At 41.9% G+C, this 24336-nt stretch overlaps 1 protein-coding gene across 3 annotated transcripts in view; it reads right to left on the bottom strand.

Annotated features, from left to right (window-relative positions):
- KCNMA1 (potassium calcium-activated channel subfamily M alpha 1) overlaps positions 1–24336 on the bottom strand; it is a 731805-nt gene that overhangs the window by 203933 nt on the left and 503536 nt on the right. For all 3 annotated transcript variants that reach the window (XM_044299035.1, XM_044299036.1, XM_044299034.1), the window contains exons 17-18: positions 9041–9127; positions 8726–8802 (exon numbers count right to left, since the gene is read on the bottom strand). In XM_044299035.1, the coding sequence (XP_044154970.1) occupies positions 8726–8802; positions 9041–9127 (164 nt within the window). The remainder of the gene's footprint in view (positions 1–8725; positions 8803–9040; positions 9128–24336) is intronic.

Raw genomic sequence — 24336 nt, 5'->3', positions numbered from 1 at the left:
TGCAACTTTCAACTGCAAGTTTGATGCCAGTTCTGATTGCTGGGCAAGTTGTCATGATCAGCTCAGGCTTCAGCTGCAGCCTAGTAGAGTACTGATCTCCAAAATGTCAGCATTCAGTTAAAGGAAATATATCACAACATGCCAATTTAAAACTAGAAGGTAATATATTTATCTTTTCTAATCTGTTTTTCTGATGGAAGATTCTATTTTGTGTACATAATTATGGGGGGGCAGCCATCTTACTGCAGGAGCCAAAAGGAGCACATTCACAACAGAGATAACTCGTTGACTTCTATGAAAAAGTTTGCAAGGCATGCTCTGTGTCCTATGCAGATGTAATTGTGCTGGGAGGGGGAGTAGATATCCTTTCTGTGACGATAATGTGATCTCCACAGCATAGGAAGTGAAGGCATATTATTAGGCCCAAAAAATGTTTATGATAAAAAATGATTTAAACAACAGGCCACTATCTAATGACAAATTCATTTTAGGCAACATCTTTTGGAACATATAGAGCTCAATGTGACTGGTCAAAAGCAGAACTTTTTTGCCAAAAGTTTCACTTCAATTAAAAATGTTGGATTTTCCCCCCAAAAATTTTGAAAATTTCTTGTTTCTGAAAATTGACACCTGACAAACAAAAGTGACAATAAAATATGTTGTTGATATAAAAAAAAAGCTATGTTGTAGAACATACTGTGAAAGGCTGGCAACACTTTTCACCAATGTGTTAACTGAAAGGTAAAAGCTCAAAAATATTACCCTTTCACAAAACAGTTGCAACAGAATTGTTATTATTACAATTTTGTTTCAACCACCCCCCTCGAAAAATTAAGCAGGACAAGAAAAGGCACAGCACTCAATAAAATGATAATATACACACACATATTCAGCTGGCGACAGGACAAAAAAAACTGTACGAAAGGCACATCAGAACTACATATTGTTTTGGGCCAAGACATTTTAAAAAGTGCTTAATGTTGATCGCCGAATTAGTCAGAAAAAAAAAAGAGGTAGCGAAGTACACATGGATCGCCAACAAACACAGAGATTACAAAATAAAACATATAGACCACATAATCACAAAACAGATATGAGACAAAAAAAGCAGCAGATTGGACACCAGCTACATACAGTAGATGTCATGTTGTCACTGCTGGCCCCAGAAATGCCTTGTGGTTGTAAGGTTAGTGCCTATTTTCCTTATAGAGATATTAACAAAACTAAAAAAAAATCTTCTCTAGTCACTCATAGACGTAAGAAAACATTTAATACATATTCTGTAGACTGTAAGAAAAAAGTGATGCAGACAATAATGTGGAAAGGCCACAGGAAACAACTGATATCACCTAAGTACTAAATAACTACAATATAAAAGTCATCATTGTTCACAAGCATCCTGGACAGGTTACAAAATATCAGACAATTTATATCATATTCAAATTATTTATACTACATAGTCCTATTAATAATTCTGAAGTATATGTAGAAAAACCCACAGATCAGAAAACCCTCAAAGTATTTTAACAAATGGTATCATTGTGAAAAAATTCCACATGAAAATTGACATGGGATATGAATTTTAAACATGCAGCATTTTCACAGGAGCTTATCGTTTTCAATGTAGCGGGGTGAGAGCCACAGTAAAGTCTCAGCAAAATTCATGACAGGCGACATGATTATACAGAAACATTGCCCTGTCAATTAAGGAGGAGGTGCAAAGGTGCCCACCCTCGGGGCACTTAACTGCTCATTTCCATACTTTCCTTACTTTTTCTTTAGAATGAAACAATAGATCGCTAAGTGAAAGGTATCAATACATTCAGCTGAGCTAGCCCTACAAGGAATTGTGCCTGGTTTAATAATGAATTTCTGGGTAACATACTCCCTTTATTGCTCATTCAAATGGGTAGTGATATTGATTATTTCAATGGCCAACTGATATTTCTCACTGATTCTCTCTTGAATCTAGTATCACATGTTGTACTTTTATTCCAGCCACCTAACGGCATGTTTGCCGTGCTGCCACTGGAGCGGTAGTCTGGGGGCATGCGTGCACTAGCAGCAGCACGGATCCGACAAGCTGTTCACCCACCTGAACAGCCTGCCGAAGTTCCTTGCCCCTAGTGTGAAACTAGCCTAAACTTGTTGAATGCAGTAAATCTGAATGTCTCTTCCACAGGAATGCAGGTAAATCTACTAATTCAGAGTTATCATGATGCACGAGCAATGCAGCCTTCAGGATATAAATTACTGTGTGACATACTAAAACATACTCTTCGGTTAATTATACACTGAAAGCACAATGCTTGTGACTGGAGGAGCCCCCTAAGTTATACATATGGGTTGGTTACATTGATATCTATATTCATTTTTACTGTGCTTTTACTTTTATGTTAATTTGCATTTCCAATACAATTTTCAGAGCACTTGGACCTAAACAGTAAAAATTTAGTATGTCACACTTGAATGACCGTCCTACATTTCTTCTGTAGCATTATAACATACAAGGCATGCTATTGCTATTGGCAACAGTATACAGTGTAGATTGTTTTGTCAAAGCTAATATGTAGACCTGGCTATGTTGGATTTTTAATTCAGATTTGTTTTCTGGAATAAAGAACGTCACTTTTTGAAAGCTGGACTCTCCGTTTATTTTCAAGTTTCTGATATGTAAGGATGGCTGAAGGGTTTCCTACATGAGATGGAATAATCAGATAATATTCTTCTGAAACAGGGCACAAGGCATTTTTAATAGAATTAGTTCTCTGATTTAGAAAACAATTTTTCTAATCGAGAGGAATGGAGATCATGTTCAAGAATGTCAGCCTCTTTTTCTGGAGGGCTGGAGTTTGTCTACACACCACATGGACAGCCATTGTTTGTAATGGTCACTGTGTAATATCGCAACACCACTATGGTTATATTGCATGGAAAAAACTTAACAGTTTCTAAAAGGTTTCTCCTGAAGTTACAGTTAATCATTGGGGCCAAGCTTATTTTCAGGGAACGCTTCTTTATACAAAATAATAAAAATAAAAAGATTGCGCCATGCAGACAGCCCATTAAAATTCTGCACTGTTCTATCTTCCTTTCCTGTAATTTCAATTAGGAGCTTTTATTATTGTTATTATTATTACTACTGATTTATTTACCTAAAATGAGAAACATAATGCAAAATCTATAAATCAACGTTTCTTATTCAATAAACATGATATATGACATATACTTACAATAAATCAGGCTACCCCAAGAGATAAAGACGTAGTCAATCACAGGCCAGGATAAATGGTAAAATATGTAGACATTGCAGAAGCTCAGCTACTCTTTAGTGATAAGTTAGGGCTGACACAAACATAGTGTGAATGTACAATGATTCAATGAATACACAGTAATATATTAAAGTATATACATTGATTCATTAGTGTTTTTGTCAAACAGATGTACTGCATCTCACTGTATTTATTGACTTCTTCAAAGTAGCCATTATAAATCACAAATAAATGGGGAAAAGACAAAGACACCGAATTTACATGTATACAGTGAAAGCATTTACAGGTCAGTAATGGAATGATGGGACACTACGTCATCATAATACAACCCATACATCACAAGCTCAACACATACATGTATAGACACAAAAACAAGATCATTTTTCACAAAAGGGCTTTGTTTTTCACTACAAAAATACAGCAGTGCATCTGGTAAAGGAATGTGCAGGTAACATGGAAACAGGAATACAGTACTCTGCCATTTCCACCTACATATAGCACAACCTTTAAGCCAGCATGACATGCCCATTCTTTTGCACTTTACTTGCATTATTTTACAGTTTTAGGGAATGGCACGTTTTTACTAGTTGATCATGTATACTATTCTACTTAATATGTAACTAAGAGAAAGAAAATAAATATCGTTCAGTCCTGCCAACCCTACTTATTGCTATTCTGACCCAGTTAAGTCAAATTGTATGCTTCAGATGAAGATCTGAGCAATTAACACAAGCTGGATGTTTGGGACATTCTGCCCGACAACCCATAAAACTTAGAAAGTGAAGTGTATCACTAGAAACCAGGGTGTCAGACTGATTAGTCAAAGGGTGAAAGAGCACTTGGCTAACTGGGGGAATGTGGGAGAATGGTTTGGCAGCTATCAAACCAGGATTCCATGAATCTCAGGCTGCAGAATTAACCAGAACCCCTTAAATTAAGACCAATAACACTAACTGTACTAACTTTACCTGAAGCCCATGCAACATACAAATTAATAATGTAGGGGAACTAAACAAAAAGTACCAATGCATGGGACTGTTTACATGCACTTCTATGAGCCATGAGGACATTGTGTGAGGAATGCACACAATTCTACCTGACATTACATTATTATAATCATCTATATTTCAAAATATGAATAGCAATATGAAGAACTAATAATAAAAAATGTGTCTTTCTGCTTGTAGTTAATGATGCAAACCTTGTAGTCTATATGCATGGATTGTATAAGAGTTCGGTCTAGATAGGGCTCTAAATCATAGCTGAAGGAACCTGATGCAGGAGATATCCCATTATGTAACTGCCACTGAATGTCATTTGAGAAGGTTGTAACTGAACTAAGTTGTATTCGATTTAACCACATTTATGGATTTGGTCAAAATAGGGACAATAGAGTTTACTACATATGGTATACAATCCAAATTAACTATATGGTATTTTTTTACCTAATTAAGAAGTGGCTTAGCAACAGATTTCATATAGCATTTCCATGAATTTCCCAATTCTGGTGTAAACTGCTGTATTTTCTACACAGTCACATTACACAATAGGATTAGATGTGGAGGTTCATGCACAGGACCTTGGTGATGTAACACATATACTTAAACCTGTCTCTGCTGATGTAAGGGCCCATTAAGACCCTACAGCAGAAAACGGGTTAACGTGGGTCACTAATCAACTACAGAAAACTCTATTTGTACTCACAATACATAACTAATAAGAGATTTATCCAAGGCAGCAAATAAAGTGAATAGTGTGGGAACATGTAGATAGAGAGAAAAAAAGACAGTAATTATTAGCATTTACATTGACTTGTCCCTTTCTTTACCTTCCATCGTAAACTAAGATAAAGTATCCTCTAGATGTGATGTTAATTCTGTAATTATTTAGCACCAATAGTTTACATTTTTTCTAGAGGGCTAAGAGTGCAATAGAGGAATTAGGGTACGGCCATACATTTAGGTTTCCTGATGGAGTTTTGGAAGCCAAAACTAGTAGTGAATTAAAGAGGTTCTCCGGGCTTTTAATATTGATGATCTATTCTCAGTGCCTGGTGTTGGACCCCCGCCGATTAGCTGTATAAAGGAAAGGCGTGTGCAGTGCACGAGTGCAGTCTCCCTTCTCCCTTCCTGCTTTGCCATAGACATAGCAGCAGCGAGCAGGAAGAGAGAAAGGAGACGGCACTCACACACTGTGCGCCTGAGAGCGCCTTCCCTTCATACAGCTGAGGGGGTGTCTGGTGTCAGACGCCTGCTGATCTGAAATTGATGAGTGGAGACCAGCGAAGTTTTGGAAAATTAGATTCGGCTGCTTCGGTATATTGTTCAAAACAATTTCCTTTGTGACAAATTACTTCGTCACAAAGTGCATTTTTTGTAAGTAGTGGGTGCAATGATAGGGAGCTGCGATAGCGCCACACCCCATCATTGTACCCCTCAAATGGCGCATTAGTATATGATTGTATCTGATTGCCATCTGAGTAAAATTAACAGAATTATTTTTTTTTTAATCATACTTACTGCCTTGCTCATGGCCAGCTGGCCCCTGAGAGCTTCAATCAAGATGGTAGCAGCCGGCCCATCGCGAACAAATGGAAGAGGTAAGTGTGATTTTTATTTTTTTTTCTTACACTATTTCATGTTAAATCGATTCACTACCACAAAGCATGAGGAAATTCGGCTTTGCAGCTAATCAAATTTATCCTGAAATTCGGATCGAATTCCACTTCGTTGTATTCGATTCACTCAACTCTATTGATGACCTATATTAAAAGCCCGGAAAATCCCTTTAAAAAAGGAGAAGTCATATCTGAACTTTATACTTTCCTTTTATGATCCGTTCCTAATTTTGGCTTCCAAAACTACATCAGGAAGCCAAACCCTCAGAGTATTCCTAAAACAAAAGTCAGGAATGAACTGTTTGGTTAGAGGTGCCCTAACACCTTCAATTGCTGTCAGCTGAATGATCATTCAGCCAACAGCTTTCTCTCCAGACTGCCCCATGCATGCTTGGTTCGCCAGTGGGGAGAGAGGAGAAATCCTCTGGCAGAAGCTTATGTCCTAGGTGAACAAGAGGATCAGGATAGAAATTCAACATGCCCAATCCTTCAGATGATGTCAAGGGACAGTCAGCAGCTCTCTATACACATTAGATTGTTGGCCAGCCATACCAAAAATGGCAGGGCTACCCAGCAACACCCTAATTCATATAGGGGCCTTAATATTTTCTTAACAGATAGTTGTTTTTTTTATACTGTATTTTTTTATTTTGTAAAAAATACCACAAACTACATGTGTTTTTGTACTAATTTTTTATTCAGATATATTTTAACAAGCTTTTTTCAGCCATTTTTCAAGTCATATAGAGATGCCCATGAGAAAACACCTGAAGAAAATGCTATGGACTCAAAAAGGCACTGAAAGTGAAAAAAAACACTATAAACAAAAAAGTATTGTTTGTGGTTTCTTTTACATATCATTATCGGATTTCAGGACACATCTAACTGGATCTTTTTAAAAAAAAAAAAAAAAAGACGGAAAAAACATCATGTGTGAATCATTCTCAAAGAAGACCAAACATGTGCCCTATTAGTAAATACTTGAATTTGCTATAATATAACAACTCTTTTCAGCTTTTTCTTGTGTTGTGTGGTTCCTCTGTAAATAGACAATTAAGTATTACCACTACCCATATCAATAGGGCCCCTACACTCACTGTTCAATCAGTGTTGACAAAAGCTGCTTAGGAAAGGCCCCAATAACATGGTAAACGGTAACACCCTTTGTGAATGTATTTGTATATTTCCAGGAGGAATAAGAAAGATAAGAAAAAGAGGTACCGTATTTACTAAAAGGAATCCCAAGAAAGATAATGGTTCTTCCTCCTCTACCGTGACATGTTTTTGCACTTCTTTTAAGTCTATATCTCCTCTATAATTTACATTATGTTGGCATTTAAAAATACTACTACTGCTATAAAATTAAATGTCCACCATTTAACACCATTTTTTGTTTTGCTCTAGTAAATTTCCTTCATTTTTATAAGTATCAGGGCTCACTTTTCCTAATATGAAACTTTAAATTCCTTATTTCCCTTTCATTACCTAGTCTCTTGCAAACTGCCACTGAGGGACCTTAGGAACTTATGGCACACAGTTTTATTGCTGAGATCACTGTATAAATCCATTTATAGCAAGATCCCATTAGAAGCTGCATGCAGCCAGAATTTTAGTGTTCAACTTTACCTGCATGCAGGGAGCTCTACTGTGTATCAGAAATGACGCTCCAATTCTTATATATGTTATGAATTATGCAAGTACGGAGACAAAACAGGTTACTAACCATATGTGACTTTCATAAATCTTTAGCATATTTTCAAGATTTTGGTAGTAGACTATGCTGCAACTTCCCTATAAATTTTACTAATATTAATACTTATATTTGATATCATAATCATATATTCACACTAGAAAGATAGATAGCTAGACAGACAAGTAAATAGAGGTGGATAGATAATAGATATATATATATATATATATATATATATATATATCTCAAATAGATAGATAGATAGATAGATAGCAAATTATTCCACTAAGTTTACCTTGCAATATGTTTCTCTCATGAGCGATTGTATTCATGAATTAGGCCTCCTGCACATGAACGCGGTGTTCCTTTTCCGTATTGCGGACCGCATATGCATCACGGATGCGGACCTATTCGCTTGAAACTTCCGCAAATCCGGAAATGCGTAACAGAACCCTACAAAAGCACTACGGAGTGCTTCTGTGGGGTTCCGTTCCGTACTTGCGTTCCGCAAAAAGATAAAACTTGCTCTATCTTTTTGCGGAACGGGCGGATCATGGACCCATTCAAATTAAATGGGTCTGGATCCGCCTCGGAGGCCGCACAAACGTTCTCTGTGCATTAGGGACAACAAACTGCGGTCCCCAATGCATGGAATGAAACACATACGTTTGTGTGCAGGAGGCCTTAATGTGGGGAAATCTATATATCCATTTGGACCAGAATTTTCATTTTTAAAGTTCTAAGTATGCTTTGCCATATCATACAGCTGGACACACTGGGGTCCTATTACTAAAGAGTGGCGTTTCACATAACCAATTTATTAAGAGGCACAGACCTTCCCTGTTAAATTTTCTGTTGTCCACATGTCAGAAGCTGGCATTTACTTTAGAGAGGAACTTGAGTAGATTTCAGTCATAATTTATGTCGTCTGGCATAAACGATAGTAAATGTGTCGGACTGTGGTGGCCCTTTCCGCTGAGACTGGCAGAAAACACAAAGATGTTTGTGCAAAATGCCCTTTTCACCAAATGTTGAGACTTTTTCTGCCAAAACCCTGGTATAAATCCTTGGTAAATAATCCCCACTAACTTCTGAATTAAGAGTCTAAACATTTAAAATAAAATTTGGACATGAAATATTACTCACGTCGCTTGCATGCACACTTCTTTATCCTTTTGGGGTCTGTGATGTCATCATGACAAGCTTTGCAATAGAAAAATGCACTGTGGAAAAATAACAGATTATTAGGATGGGAATATGCTATTTAATGAATAGATGTTGACTTAGACACTATGACAGGTGCAGTCAAGGTACAAATATCTATTAGTAAAGTGCATACTGACCAAAAAAAAACTATTTTTAAGCACCATATTTTAAGTTATTTCATTAAAACTTCAGTAATTTACTTAAAATAAATTATCAAATTTTGTTTAAAATAAAACTACATTAGTAATGTACTACCGTTTAACTTCCTTGGCATCACTTGCTATGAAGAATCCAAGGGTCCCTTCTTGAATCTTCACGTGGTTTCCTGGATTGATAATAATCCTGATGACAAATGAAAAAGAAGTGAAACATACTTCTGAACTTCACTAAAGTTCATTATATATCCGCCCAGCAAACATACCCATTATCCCCTCCGGCTATGGCCCTTTACATACATAATTGACTGGTAAAATATGAGAGTAATCAGCCAATTAACTATGGGGCTAACTTTGAGGGTAGAAAATAAGCAGGGCTATTTTTTTCAATATCCAGGGTAAAAACCTTAACTATAAACTGTTAAATTAATGACAAAGAAATGGCAACAGTGTATTACTCAAATTTTCATAATGAAACATTTGTTCCACTAATGGACTCATTGATGGAGTCATTGTCCCTTTAATTCCAGGGACCAAATATGAGCATAGAGTCTTATAAGAAATAATGATACTATCAGTTTTGCACTTTATTTTTAGATATGAACAGGGTTTAAAAAACTGTATTCAAACTTGACTACAATCAGCAGACAATGATAAAAACTTGTTCTATGCAACAGCAATTCAATATGGATGGATCTGCTGAGGGAGGGGTTAATGGTGCATTTAATAATGTGTTAATACATGAAAACAATGAAAACAAGAGCAGTAGTGAAAGCTGCATTTGGAGATAAGCTGTATTCTCTCACTGCATTTGTCTACATGTCTATAAGGTAATATCTGTTGTCTTATATGTATTCATTGTCTTGGTAAAAAAAAAATTGGCTGCATTGGTTTGGGTAAATAAAAAGTAACCATTCTGAAATGTTTCAGTGAGGCTAAATGTGGAATCTAGAATTATAATTGTTCAAACAATGTGTATTTAAAAAGGTGTTTTCTAATCTTTCAAAAATATGTACATATCTTTTAAATGTAGTATAATTTATCTCCTACAAATGTATTGTCTGTAGCTAAGGTGCTGCTGTAAGCCAGTTTCAATTGCAGTCATATGGCCAGTTTTTATCTCCTGCTTGTGTAACTAATACTCTGAACATGTGGGTATCTCCCCTCTACCCTTGTGCATATATTGTTCTCTTTTCTTCCTGCTATGTATCTAATTTCCTTGCTCCCCCCTTCTTGCCATTCTCTGGAGGGAGTAGGAACTGTAGTCCTTAACATTGGCAATTTCACTCACAGCAGGCTCTGGCAGCATGAAAACAAGTGTTCTGCACAAAATAACTACTTCTGAGCTATGCTGGTAACATCTGCTGATCAAACAGACACGCGTGTGTACTTTTCTGTATTTTCTATAAACTTATGATAACCCCTTTCATTTATCCTCTACACTTACAGTATACCTGCGCTAATATCTAAAACAAAAGGTGATTATTTAGCTTACCTGAAGGTGACAATTAGCAATGTTCCACACCTAAATCTTTCTATCAATCTACTTAGATACTAACTTTAAGAAGTTATCTACTGTATAATGTGCAAAGAAGAGGCTAAGTTGCTGGTTCCCAATTAGAGATGAGCGAATTTTCCCAAAATTTGATTTTGCCGGTTCGCCAAACTTTTTGAAAAAATTTGGTTCAAACCGAATTTATTAGTGGCGAGTCACGTTACAAAACGGCTATTTCCTGGCACAAGAGAGCCTTTATAGCATTGTAGAACACTGTGCCTTGCAGTAACACGCATAGGGAGTCTGCTGTGGCAATGAAACAATACTGTGAGTCAGTATGACATGCAGATGACAGGCGTCGCTCTTAGAATCACTGCACACGTCACTTATTTAGGCAGTTACGGGGCCAAAATAAACCAGATAACTCAAGTGTGAACTCAACCTTACAGGTCAATGTTAGCGTCAAGAAGAAGCGCACTCCTTTTATCAGCAGCTGATTCCACATAGATGTCTACAGAACCTGTTCTATTAAACGCTTATACAAGAGTGGAGAGGGTGTCAGCAGTAAGTTTGTGATGACGTCACTGATTATTTTGCCCTTCCTCTGATCTGTCAGAACATCGGTCAGCATTTGGTCAGTAATCCATCAGTATTGCTAAAACAAAAAAAAAAACTGGAGTGGATCCGAAACAGAGATTACACGTGAATGGAATATTTGCATGTCTTCTGTGTTTTGTACCCACTCCTGCTTTTGCCTACCACATCATAAGCCAAATCTGATGCAAAATAGGGACCATGTCATGCAGGCCTTACAGCTGTTAGAAAGACAGGATCCATTGTGCGTCTCATTTTTCCTTCCTTCTGACAGATCAGAAGTGTCAAATAAATGATGATGTCAGCCAGGCTGAAAGGCAAAATAGTGTCAGAGTGGCCCTATGACATAGTGGTGAGGTGGAAGCAGCATAAAGGAGACCGCAGAGTGGCCCAATGACAGAGTCTGGTGGTGGCAGCAACATCAGGTGGAGGCCACAGAGTGACACCATGACAGTGTGGAGGTGGCAGCAGTAGCAGCATCAGGAGGAGGTCAAAGGGTGGCACAATGACAGTGTGGAGGTGGCAGCAGCATCAGGAGGCCACAGAGTGACACAATGATAGAGTGTGGAGGTGGTGGCAGAAGCATCAGGAGGAGGCCACAGGGTGGCGCATTGACAATATGGAGGTGGCAGCAACAACATCAGGTGGCCACAGAGTGGCACAATGACAGAGTGTGGAGGTGGCGGCAGCATCAGGAGGGGGCCACAGGGTGGCACAATGACAGTGTGGAGGTGGCAGCATCATCATAAGGAGGCCACAGAGTGGCACAATGACAAGGTGTGAAAGTGGAGGCAGCAGCAGCATCAGGTGGAGGACACAGGGTGGCAAAATGACAGTGTGGATGTGGCAGCAGCATCATTATGAGGAGACCACAGAGTGGCACAATGACAGAGTGTGGAGTTGGCAGCAGCAGCAGGAGGAGGCCACAGGGTGGCACAATGACAGTGTGGATGTGGCAGCAGGATCAGGTGGCCACAGAGTGGCACAATGACAAAGTGTGGAGGTGGCAGGAGCAGCAGCATCAGGAGGAGGCCACGGGTGGCACAATGACAGTGTGAAGGTGGCAGCATCAGTATGAGGAAACCACAGAGTGGCACAAGGGGCCCCCCGGTCAGACCTGCGAGAGGATGGATAATGGCGCAGATAGGCAGCGGCCAACTGACTACATTGGATGTCTCTATAGTAGTTCAGTTTGTCCTCCCTCTCAGCAGGTGTAAAAAAGACCCCATATTGGACCGGTAGCAAGGGTCCAAGAAGGTGGAGATCCAGACGTCATCTCTCTGACAATTTGTGACAATTCGACTGTCACTACCCAAGCAAATGAGCATGCAGCGGGCCATATGCGCAAGTGACTCAGAGGGTTTCCCTGCCTTCATCTCCACTGCATACTGCCACGGTGTGTCTGGGTCCTCTGCCTCGTCTTCCTCATCACCCTGTAGCTCCTCAGGCTGCTCCTGCTCCAATGTCCTCCTCCTCCAGTTCAGACCCTACAAGGCTCATGTGGCCGTGAGATCTAGGCTCCACATCTCCAGTCCCCTGACCAGCCAGATATTCCAGCAACTGTTCCAGGACATGAAGCAGTGGAATGATGTTGTTCTTCCCGTAGTCCTGGTGACTGACAAATAATGTGGCCGTTCTGCCCACAGATTCTACAAATGGCCATGTTTACCTCCTTTGGAGGCTGAACAAAAAACTGCCACACCGCCAGGTAGGTGCTTTAACCCCCAACACTTCGCACTGACTGACTGCTACCATGAACCCCTGCATCACTACTTTCTGGGCAAGTAGGCTTCTGCAAAGCGGGTGGTCAACTCCGCGCACGTTTTTCTCCCGACCTCCCACTGCTGCAACCCTGCTGACTCCCTGCCACAATATCCACTTGCTGGCTCCGCCTCTGCCTCACAAGCAAGCTGCCACTCTCTTCTCCCGATGATGATGAAGCCCCTAATTCATCCGGCTCCCAAGTGCAATCAGCTACATCATCATCATCGATTACTGTCTGCACTTCACTCACGTCCTCCTCAACGGTCTCTGGGTCAGGAACATGACCATATGCAACACCAGCTCCCATGCCACTCTCATCCTCATTACTTGCCCGCCTACCAGAGGAAGCGGCGGATATCTCCTCCACATCTTGGCTGGCCAGTAGCTGCTGACTGTCCTCTAGTAGCTCGTCCTCGCTGTATAGTGGTGCTGAGCCCACAGCATATAATACTTTTCTGGCTGAGGGAACAGAAAAGTACAGAGGAAGGTTGAGGACAGGTGAGGGCACAGGCCCTGCTCCTGGGCCATGCCAACTAAGGAATGTATCTGATGAACCCACCGACTCTTAGCTGGGGGTGTCTGATGTCACTTGGGACGAAGTGGATGACCGAGTCAACCATTCAAGAACTGCTGGGTTGCTGGTCAAGACACGACTGCTAGATGACACCAGGAGCTCAGGCCTCTCGCTGCGACTCCTGCTACCACACCCCCTTAGTCTGATGCACTCTGTGCCTGTGCCATAATCATTTAGGTCTCTGCCACTCCCCTGTGCAGGGCCTGGCACTTCTCTGTCTGACATACTGTTAGATCAAATTAACAAATAAAAAGGAAATTAAAACACCCCAAAAAAGTCTGTAATTTTCTCACTTCACCACATAACGGCTAATAAGCCCTATTTTTCCCCTCTTATATACGCCAAAAAGGGCTTTAGAACATATAACTGCTCTGCTAAATGGCAAATAGGTCCTTATTTTTTCCCACTTATACATGCCACAAAAGGCTTTAGAACATATAACTGCACCGCTGAACAGCAAATAATATATATTTTTCCCCACTAATACACACGAAAAAGGGCTTTAGAACATATAATTGCACAGCTGAACAGAAAAAAATATATATGCTTGTGCCAAAACAGGCTTTAGAACATATAAATTGTAATGCTCCAACGGGTGTGGACCTGCTGTCCCACTTACCGGTTTGGCTTTGGGCCAAACTTGGGAGAGGATTCTAAGTGTTCCCCTGGTTATCACCCTTTATCCCACTCCAAGATGCGTGGTCTTAGCTGCAGGGGAGACACCAGGTCGCTACCGCAAGAGAGGTCCCGGTTAAGTGGCAGCTGGAGCAGGCTAGAACGCCCCCACTGAAAGCACTGGGGATACAGGCAGGTGGAGCGAGCTGTCACTGGATGGAAGCAGCGCAGCAGCAGAGTCAGCTGAAGCAGAGCTGAGTTAGTTATTTAGCAGAGCTGGAGCTGTTAGAACAGCAGAGCTGAATAGCTCAGGTGCAGCAGGGGTAACAAGCTGAACAGCAGACAGAGGTGTAGTCGACAATCCGAATCATACACTTGAGGGCAGCGAAGTACAGGAGGATCAGGCAGAGACGAGGTCAGGATACAGGCTAAGGTCGGAAGCAGGATAACAACATGGGAACAACAAGCTGGAAACTTCGCTGTAGAAAACTACAATATTGCTCAGGCATTACAGGAAGGGGGAAACACCCTTATAAAGGTGGTGCCTGGTCGGGATTTGAGAGAAGGTGGAATCAGGGGCGTGCACAAACCCTTAAAGAAGCGGGACGCGTGCGGCTCCTACAAGGTGCAACTGAAGCTGTCGCCGCCTGCCGCTGCCAGCTGCCATTGTTACAGTATCCCTCCTCTCATGCCGCTTCTTTTTGGTCCTGATGTGCTGAAATCTTCTTTTGAGAAGATTTGGAGCATGTACATTTTCCTCCGGCTCCCAGGAACGTTCCTCAGGACCATAATTCTTCCAGTCTACAAGGAAGTACCTCTTGCCACCAACTACCTTGAAATCGAGGATGTTCTGTACTTCAAATTCAGATTCTTCGCCAGTAGGAACGGAAGTAGTGGTGGAGGGGGTTCTGGAAAAGGAGTTGAGGACCAATGGTTTTAAGAGAGATACATGGAAGGAGTTTGGAATCCGGAGGGTAGGAGGCAACCGGAGTTTGTAGGAAAAAGGGTTGATGCGCTCTAGGATCTCAAATGGGCCCAGACATCGTGGAGCAAATTTGTAACAGGGTACCTTCATGTGGCTGTTCCGGGAGGAAAGACAGACTTTGTCACCAGGAGAGAACTGAGGAGGTGGTCTACGTCTGGTATCTGCATTCTTCTTCATACGGGTAACTGCCTGAGAGATAGAGTCCTTAGTCTGTCTCCAGATGCTGAGGAAGTCTCTGAACAAAGAATTAGCAGCTGGTACCTCAGAAGATGCAGACGGGGGTAAAGGAGTACGGGGAAGAAGTCCATACACTATATAGAAGGGAGAAGAGTCCGTAGATTCTCCGGAATAGCTGTTGTAAGAGAATTCCACCCATGGCAGGAGCCGAACCCAGTCATCATGCTGAGCAGAGACAAAGTGACGTAGGTAGTTCTCCAAGATCTGGTTAATTTGTTCAACTTACCCATTAGACTGAGGATGGTAACCAGAAGAGAAATCCAACTTGACCTCAAGTAGCCCACAGAGCGCTCGCCAGAATTTGGAAGTGAATTGTACCCCGCGATCAGACACAATGTGCAGAGGTAGACAATGAAGGTGGAAGATCTGTTCTATAAACAGACAGGCCAATTGATTAGCAGAAGGCATTCCAGGAAGCGGAATAAAATGTGCCATCTTAGAAAATCTGTCTACCACTACCCAGATTACAGAACAAACTTAAAATTCAAACAGTCTCTGATCTTTGTGGTTACTTATCGGTGCTGCAGATCCACCAAGCGACGTGGGTAAAGTTTGCTTCACAGTCAAAGTTCCAATATATGATGTTGATCGCGCTGCCTATGAGTGTATAAGTTTAATCCCAGATTCTTATCCCAAATGCGCAGTTGTTTCACCTTGTAGCCAAACAATCGGTTTCCAGAGGCTGGTGCACTCACGTACACCTGCAAACTAGCGAGAAGTTATAACACAATAGTGAAGTTCCACCAGGTAATTCCGCATAAAGCTGTTTTATTCTACTTACAAAAAGGACAAACAATTTCAGCCTTAAAATCAATATATTCTCAGCACAAAAAGTCCACCCGACCTGGGTTTCGCCAGTCCAGCTTTGTCAGGGGCGATGGTATCCTCTCTCACAGGTGCGGTATTTATTGGTCCTAGATCATATCTATGGACCGCCCATCTATACAAAACCTTTTCTTTTTTTGTTCCTCTAGGATACTCATCAAAACTCAAACAATAAATAAACATAAATTCCTAAAATCCACAAATGCTAGAGGTATTTTGACTTAAAAAAAAGTTTCCTTCTCTGCTTCTCAGAGCGTATAATCAACACATTTCCAATAACCCTCCCCTTTCCATTCATAGAAAGGTCACATGGTTACACTCCGATCACATGGTTCCCCAGAGCCAATCACAACCCACTATATTCTGTTCATACTAGCTTCAACTAACAGCTGATTGAGGCCTTCCATATATTAGCTTTCACAAAATAGTGATTGAGGTTTCCATATACCTGCATCCACAAAATACGCATTGCGGGTTTTGATATGCCAGCTTCAGCTAGTAACTATGAATTAACACATGTGGAATTATATACATAACAAAGAAGTGTGAAACAAGTGAAAATATGTCACATTGTAGTTTCTTTAAAGTAGCCACCTTTTGCTTTGATTACTGCTTTGCACACTCTTGGCATTCTCTTGATAAGCTTCAAGAGGTAGTCATCTGAAATGGTTTTCACTTCACAGGTGTGCCCTGTCAGGTTTAATAAGTGGGATTTATTGCCTTATAAATGGGGTTGGGACCATCAGTTGCATTGTGGAGAAGTCAGGAGGATACACAGCTGATAGTCCTACTGAATAGAATTTGTTAGAATTTGTATTATGGCAAGAAAAAAGCAGCTAAGTAAAGAAAAACGAGTGGCCATCATTACTTTAAGAAATGAAGGTCAGTCAGTCCGAAAAATTGGGAAAACTTTGAAAGTGTCCCCAAGTGCAGTCACAAAAACCATCAAGCGCTACAAAGAAACTGGCTCACATGCGGACCGCCCCAGGAAAGGAAGACCAAGAGTCACCTGTGCTGCGGAGGATAAGTTCATCCGAGTCACCAGCCTCAGAAATCGCAGGTTAACAGCAGCTCAGATTAGAAACCAGGTCGATGCCACACAGAGTTCTAGCGGCAGACACATTTCTAGAACAACTGTTAAGAGGAGACTGTGTGAATCAGGCCTTCGTGGTAGAATATCTACTAGGAAACCACTGCTAAGGACAGGCAACAAGCAGAAGAGACTTGTTTGGGCTAAAGAACACAAGGAATGGACATTAGACCAGTGGAAATCTGTGCTTTGGTCTTTTGAGTCCAACCACCATATCTTTGTGCGACGCAGAAAAGGTGAACGGATGGACTCTACATGCCTGGTTCCCACCGTGAAGCATGGAGGAGGAGGTGTGATGGTGTGGGGGTGTTTTGCTGGTGACACTGTTGGGGATTTATTCAAAATTGAAGGCATACAGAACCAGCATGGCTACCACAGCATCTTGCAGCGGCATGCTATTCAATCCGGTTTGCGTTTAGTTGGACCATCATTTATCAACAGGACAATGACCCCAAACACACCTCCAGGCTGTGTAAGATCTATTTGACCATGAAGGCCTCCACAGTCACTGGACCTGAACCCAATCGAGATGGTTTGGGGTAAGCTGGACCTCAGAGTGAAGGCAAAAGGGCCAACAAGTGCTAAGCATCTCTGGGAACTCCTTCAAGACTGTTGGAAGACCATTTCAGGTGACAACCTCTTGAGCTAATCAAGAGAATGCCAAGAGTGTGCACAGCAGTAATCAAAGCAAAAGGTGGCTACTTTGAAGAACCTAGAATATGAGATATTTTCAGTTGTTTCACACTTTTTTGTTATGTATATAATTCCACATGTGTTAATTCATAGTTTTGATGCCTTCAGTTTGAATCTACAATTTTCATAGTCGTGAAAATAAAGAAAACTCTTTGAATGAAAAGGTGTGACCAAACTTTTGGTCTGTACTGTACCTGCTTCAACTAACAACTGATTGAGGCCTGCCATATTTCAGCTTTAACAAAGTATTGATAGATGTTTTCCATATACCTGTGTCCACAAAATACTTGCTTGAGGGTGAAATACCAGCTTATTAAGAATCTTGGATTGGATTTCTACACTCATAGGCAGCCAGATTACAGAACAGCCAGCAGAGGACGGCAGATCTGTGATAAAGTCCAGGGGACTTCAGGAATGGGTAACGGTAGTAGCAAGCCTGTGGGTTTGGTTTGGAAAGCCTTGTTATGGGCACAGGAAGTACAGGCAGACACAAACTCCTGGACATGTTTGGGTAGGGTTGGCCACCAATAGTGACGGGACAGCAAATCGAGGGTCTTACGCACCCCAGGGGGACCAGCATACTTGGAGCAATGTCCCCAAGAAAGAATTTTCCTCCTCTTAGCCTGCGGAATGAAGATCTTACCTGGAGGAATATCTCTCACATGGACTGGCGCCACAGAAACCAGATGACACGGTTCTATAATATGTTGAGGTTCTTCAATCTGATCCGCTTGGTCGAAAGAACGGGAAAGTGCATCAGTCTTTACATTTTTATCAGCCGATCGGAAATGCAGAAGAAAAGTGCCCATCAAGCCTGACGTGGATTTAGACGCTGTGCAGACTGTAGATATGTCAGATTCTTGTGGTCAGTGTATATCACCACAGGATGCAGAACCCCCTCCAGAAGGTATCTCCATTCTTCCAAGGCCATCTTGATAGCCAGCAGCTCTCTATCGCCGATGGAATAGTTTCTTTCCACAGAAGAGAGGAGCTTGGATAAGAAACCACACAAGACAAATCTCCCTTTGGAGTTCTTCTGTAGCAGGACGGCACCTGCTCCAATAGAGGAGGCATCCACTTCAAGGAAGAACTGTTTGGAGGTATCCGGATGACAGAGAACAGGAGAAGCGGCAAAGCAGTCTTTGAGATGCAGGAAAGCAGACTCAGCTTCAGGTGTCCACTTCTTTGCATCCACCCCGTTCTTCGTCAGAGCAGAAATAGGAGCTGTGAGGGAAGAGATGTTTGGGATGAACTGTCTATAGAAGTTCGCAAACCCCAGGAACCTTTGAATGGCACAGAGACCTTGAGGAGAAGGCCAATTTAGGATGTCGGGGTCCATTTGCAGACCAAGCAGGAAACGATGTATCACAGGAAGGACTAAGGGGGACTTCTCAAAGACATTTTTCGAGCTTAGCATAGAGACCATAATCGCTGCAAAACCAGGCGCACTTGCTTCCGGTGAGTGGCCAAGTCGGGGGAATAGATCAGAATATCATCGAGATACACCACTACACAGTTGTACAACAGGTCCCAGAAGATATTGTTCACAAATTCTTGAAAAACTGCAGGAGTGTTGCATAGGCTGAACGGCATGACCAGGTACTCATAGTGGCCATCACGGGTATTGAATGCCGTTTTCCACTTGTCACCTTCATGGATTCGGATCAGGTTATACACACCACGCAGATCCAACTTGGAAAATATCTGGGAGCCTCAGATACGGTCGAACAATTCAGAAATCAGAGGCAGGGGGTACTTGTTCTTGACTATGCACGGACTGAGTAACCTGTCTTTCTTGGCCACGAAGAAGAAAACGGCTCCCGTCGGAGAGGTAGACTTTCGGATAAATCCTCTCTGGAGGTTTTCCTTAACATACTCGGCCATAGCCTGAGTTTCAGGCAGAGATCATGGATAAACCCTTCAGCGAGGTGGAAAAGTCCCAGGAAGAAGATCAATCAGGCAGTCATAAGACCGATGAGGTGGTAAGGTCTCAGCCTTCTTCTTACAGAAAACATCCTCATAAGCCACATATTGCAGAGGCAGACCAGACAGTTTCATAGGGACCGGCGAGAAGATGTTGGGCGAACCACCGACAGACAGGAAGAATGGCACTGAGGACCCCAGGGGAGAATATCCCCCTATACGCCAGTCTAAGATGGGAGAGTATTGCTGTAGCCAGGGCAATCCCAGAATCACTGGGTCCGTGGAATCCAGCAGGACATAAAAAGATATTTCTTCAGAATGTAGCACCCCGACTTGGAGTTTAACAGGAGCCATGATCAATTGAATAGGTCTGGTTAGGGGTTGTCCATTAACAATAGTTGCCACCACAGGCTTTGCCAGATGAGTGGTGGATAACTGGCACTGGGTCCCCAGGGCTTGATTAACAAAATTGCATCCGAATCCAGGAAGGCAGGAAGTTTTCCGCCTTCTGGGGACAGGTAGGAACAATGTGACCCTTTCTGCCACAGTAGAGGCACAAGTCTTCTGTTCGTCGCCGCTGGCACTCCTGGTCAGAGAGCTTCAGGCGTTCCACCTGCATAGGCTCTTCAGGCGAAACCACAGATGGAATCTGAACAGTCCTCTGGAAGACAAGTGCGAGTCTAGATGTCTGTCTCACCCTTGCGGCTTGAGAGAAACTTTCTCGAAAACGCACGTCAATACGCATGGCCAATGTGACCAAAGCGTCCAGAGAGAAAGGAAGATCCCTTCCCGCAAGTTCATCTTTAATACGGTCACTAAGCCCCTACGCAGAATACGGCTTATTGGGCTTGATCATTCCAGAACAGTTCTGCGGACAAAGTATGGAAATGAATTGCGTATTGTCCCACTGTCATTGCGCCTTGACGCAGACGAAGGCATGACCTGGTTCCTCAAACACCGTACGGAAAACTGTTAGGAAGGTCTGGAGGTTTGTAGTCTCAGATCCGCTTCGCTCCCATATAGGATTAGCCCAGGCTAGAGCTTCTCCAGAGAGCAGAGAGACTATGAAAGCTACTTTCGCTCAGTCAGACTGGAACTTGTCTCCATGTAGCTCAAAGTAGATTAAGCACTGATTAAGGAACCCTCTGCAGGCTTTCAGATTGCCACTGTAGTGTGGAGGCAAAGGCAGCTGGATAGCAGTTATGCCATGGTGTGAATACGATGCAACAGGATTTGCAGGAGTTGCTGGGACTTGTGGTACGGCAGGAGCAGGTGTAGATAGCGTGCCAAGATGGGCGGAAATCGTGTTCAGACACTGCAGCAGGACATCTTGGCGTTTGCTCTGGCGTTGTAGCTCTTGGTATAAATCTTGCACCAGAGGCTTGGGCTTGCCAGCGGGGCCCATGGCCTGAGCAAACTGTAACGCTCTAACGGGTGTGGACCTGCTGTGCCACTTACCGGTTTGGCTTTGGGCCAAACTTGGGAGCGGAGTCTAAGTGTTCTGCTGGTTTTTACCCTTTATCCCGCTCCAAGATGTGGAAGCAAGTCTTAGCTGCAAGGGAGACACCAGGTCGGTACCGCAAGTCCCGGTCCCGGTTAAGTGGCAGCTGGCCGAGCAGGTCAAAACGCCCCAGTGAAAGCACTGAGAATACAGGCAGGTTGAGTGAGCTGTCACTGGATGAAAGGAGCGCAGCAGCAGAGTCAGATGAAGCAGAGCTGAGTTAGTTATTTAGCAGGGCTGGAGCTGTTAGAACAGCAGAGCTGGATAGCTCAGGTGCAGCAGGTGTAACAAGCTGAACAGCAGACAAAGGCGTGGTCGACAATCCAAATCATACACTTGAGGGCAGCGAGGTACAGGAGGATCAGGCAGAGACAATGTCAGGATACAGGCTAAAGTCGGAAGCAGGATAACAACACGGGACCAACAAGCTGGAACCTTCGCTGTAGAAAACTACAATATTGCTCAGGCATCACCAGAAAGGGGAAGCACCCTTATAAAGGTGGTGCCTGGCCGGGATTGGAGAGAAGGCGGAATCAGGGGCGTCCACAAACTCTTAAAGAAACAGGACGTGTGCGGCTCCTACAAGGAGCTACTGAAGCTGTCACCGCCCGCAACAGTGCAGGAAAGTGGGGCTGGAGCCTGCAGTGAAGAAGAGGAGCCTTGTGTGCAGTTCGACTGAGGTACATAGCAGGATGTGCTGCCCGCTGGCGGTAAATAGGCCTTTATTTTTTCCACTTATGCACGCCACAAAAGGCTTTAGAACATATAACTGCACTGCTGAACGGCTAATAATATATATTTTTTTGCCACTAATACACACCAAAAAGGGCTGTAATTTTCTCACTTCACCACACAACGGCTAATAAGCCCTTTTTTCCCACTAATACAAGCTAAAAAGGGCTTTAGAACCTATAACTGCACCGCACAAGGGCAAATAAGAAGTAGAAATGTTTCCTTGTAATAAACCCTGTTAATGGCTATATCAAACAGCACTTGCACCCCAATAACAAGAATGGTTTGCTGGAATTACAGAGCTGTATAATGGCAATTTGGATCCGCAGTCAGTGCAGGAATGTGTAATATGATTGTTTCTATTACTAAGGCTGTAAACCCCCTTACTGAACCCTGTTCTGCTTCAATACTGTGGAATGATTCCTCCCTATCCTTTTCCAGAACTTCTATGCAGCAAAATAAAAGTTTTAAAGTCTTTTCTACTGTAGCTAGCTCCTGCTGACATCTCTCCCTGCACTAAGTACATTGGAAAATGGCTGAATCCAAGATAGCTGAGGATTTTGGCATGGCATTGTGGATGATCCCTCATTCCCAGAGTTCCTTGCTCCATGTCCTAACATGTGCAGCAGCCATTTTAGGAACAAATGCGATTCGTTACCACGAAGCGTAAGGAAATTCAGATTCGGTGGAAATCAAATTTTTCATGAAATTCGGATCGACATTGTCAAATTCGATTCGCTCATCTCTTGTCCCAATACAAAATCTGTAATAGGACCTACAACTATTATTAGTCTCCTCATATAGATGAGAGGTCCAGTTAGCCACTGGGCCACTGAAGACTCCAAACCTAAGGTGTAAACACAATCTCCACACTTCCTACAGTTGTGCTCCTGGCACAAAGGTTAGATTAGCAATAATTCATAACTTGTATTAATGTGTTTTTGCTATTTTATAACGATAGACTGATAAACACTGTAACAAAATAAATGTATAATAACATAAGTATAACCTGGTTCCTTAACAGTTCACTGCTGCCCTGTTTTCATAGCACACCAGAATTTGCTCATTTAAACCAAACGTAAAGAAATAATAAAATCCTCAACGCAAACAAAATCATTAGCAGAAAAATTCACCATGCTTTCAGAAATAAATGGACTTTTGTGCCAGTTGGAATTTACATTCAATCTTCTTTTTTAACAACAGAGTATAGAATTAATACAGTATATGATACTGTTGACTGATGTGCCATCAATTAATTATGTATAAAAATATTATGCTAAATAGGCACAAACAATCACACATACGGAACTCCTGCCTGTTAAACAGAAAAGGGAAATGGTACAGGACAGCTAGCAACTCATTCTGATTACTCAGAATTGGTCTTAATATAAATTGGCTAGACTTACATAACATTGTATTAGCGATCTAACAACCCTGATTTTCTGACCTACTGTTAGAAAAATCTTTTTAGATACCGATGTTTGGATTGGGTCCCTTGGCAAGCTGCCTTATGAATTATAAGGATACTCTGTTTTACAATAAAGAGGCTGATCTACGAACTATGCACATTTCAATATCATTCGTGCATACAATCCACAGTGTGCATACATTTCGTGCCATTCATTTCCATAAGGAAAAATAGTTTTGCAATGTATATCCTCCTGTCCACAACGCTAAGCTAGACCAAACAAGGTGATGTCTGTCTGAATGTCACATCTATATGACAAAAAGCTATAAGAGATACTGGCAAATGATAATGGCTCTTTTCTTGAAGTTTGATAGATCTATTAAGTCCAAAGGGAGAATTAGCAATTTAAATCATAGTTGATGTCTAACGATAAATAGGCCTGACAATTTTCCACTGAGACAAGGTAATCCTTGAAATGCTCATTAAGATGGTAGAGGACAATTTACAGAGTACCAACACTATCTGACCAAATGCATAGGTTTCATTTTCATCTTGTAAGCAACAAGCAAAGGTCACATCTTTAGTCCTCTGGATCATTGTCCCATCTTTACTTCTCTGAATCATGGTCATGCCATAAGACTGACACATAAGTCAGACACTTATACTACATTAACAGTTGGAAAACTGTCTCTGTATTAAATAAGAGATATGTGTACATAAATTAATGGAAGCTGTCACTCCAATCATTGTTAATTCAAATTGTATGAAAGGGGCTTTTCCATAAGCATATTTATCACCTATTCACAGGACAGTTGATAAATGTATGATCACTGGGGGTTGACTGATAGGACCACCAGCAACCCCAAAAATGTATGATTGCTGAAAGTCCGACTGCTGGGAACCCCAGCGATCTAGAGAACAGAGGTCCTCAAGTTCCCTGTAAGAATGGAGCAATAGTGT

This window comes from Bufo gargarizans, chromosome 6, assembly GCF_014858855.1.
Source record: "Bufo gargarizans isolate SCDJY-AF-19 chromosome 6, ASM1485885v1, whole genome shotgun sequence".
NCBI lineage: Eukaryota > Metazoa > Chordata > Amphibia > Anura > Bufonidae > Bufo > Bufo gargarizans.
The sequence above is the reverse complement of the archived record's forward strand: the minus strand, read 5'-3'. Positions and strand labels throughout refer to the sequence as shown.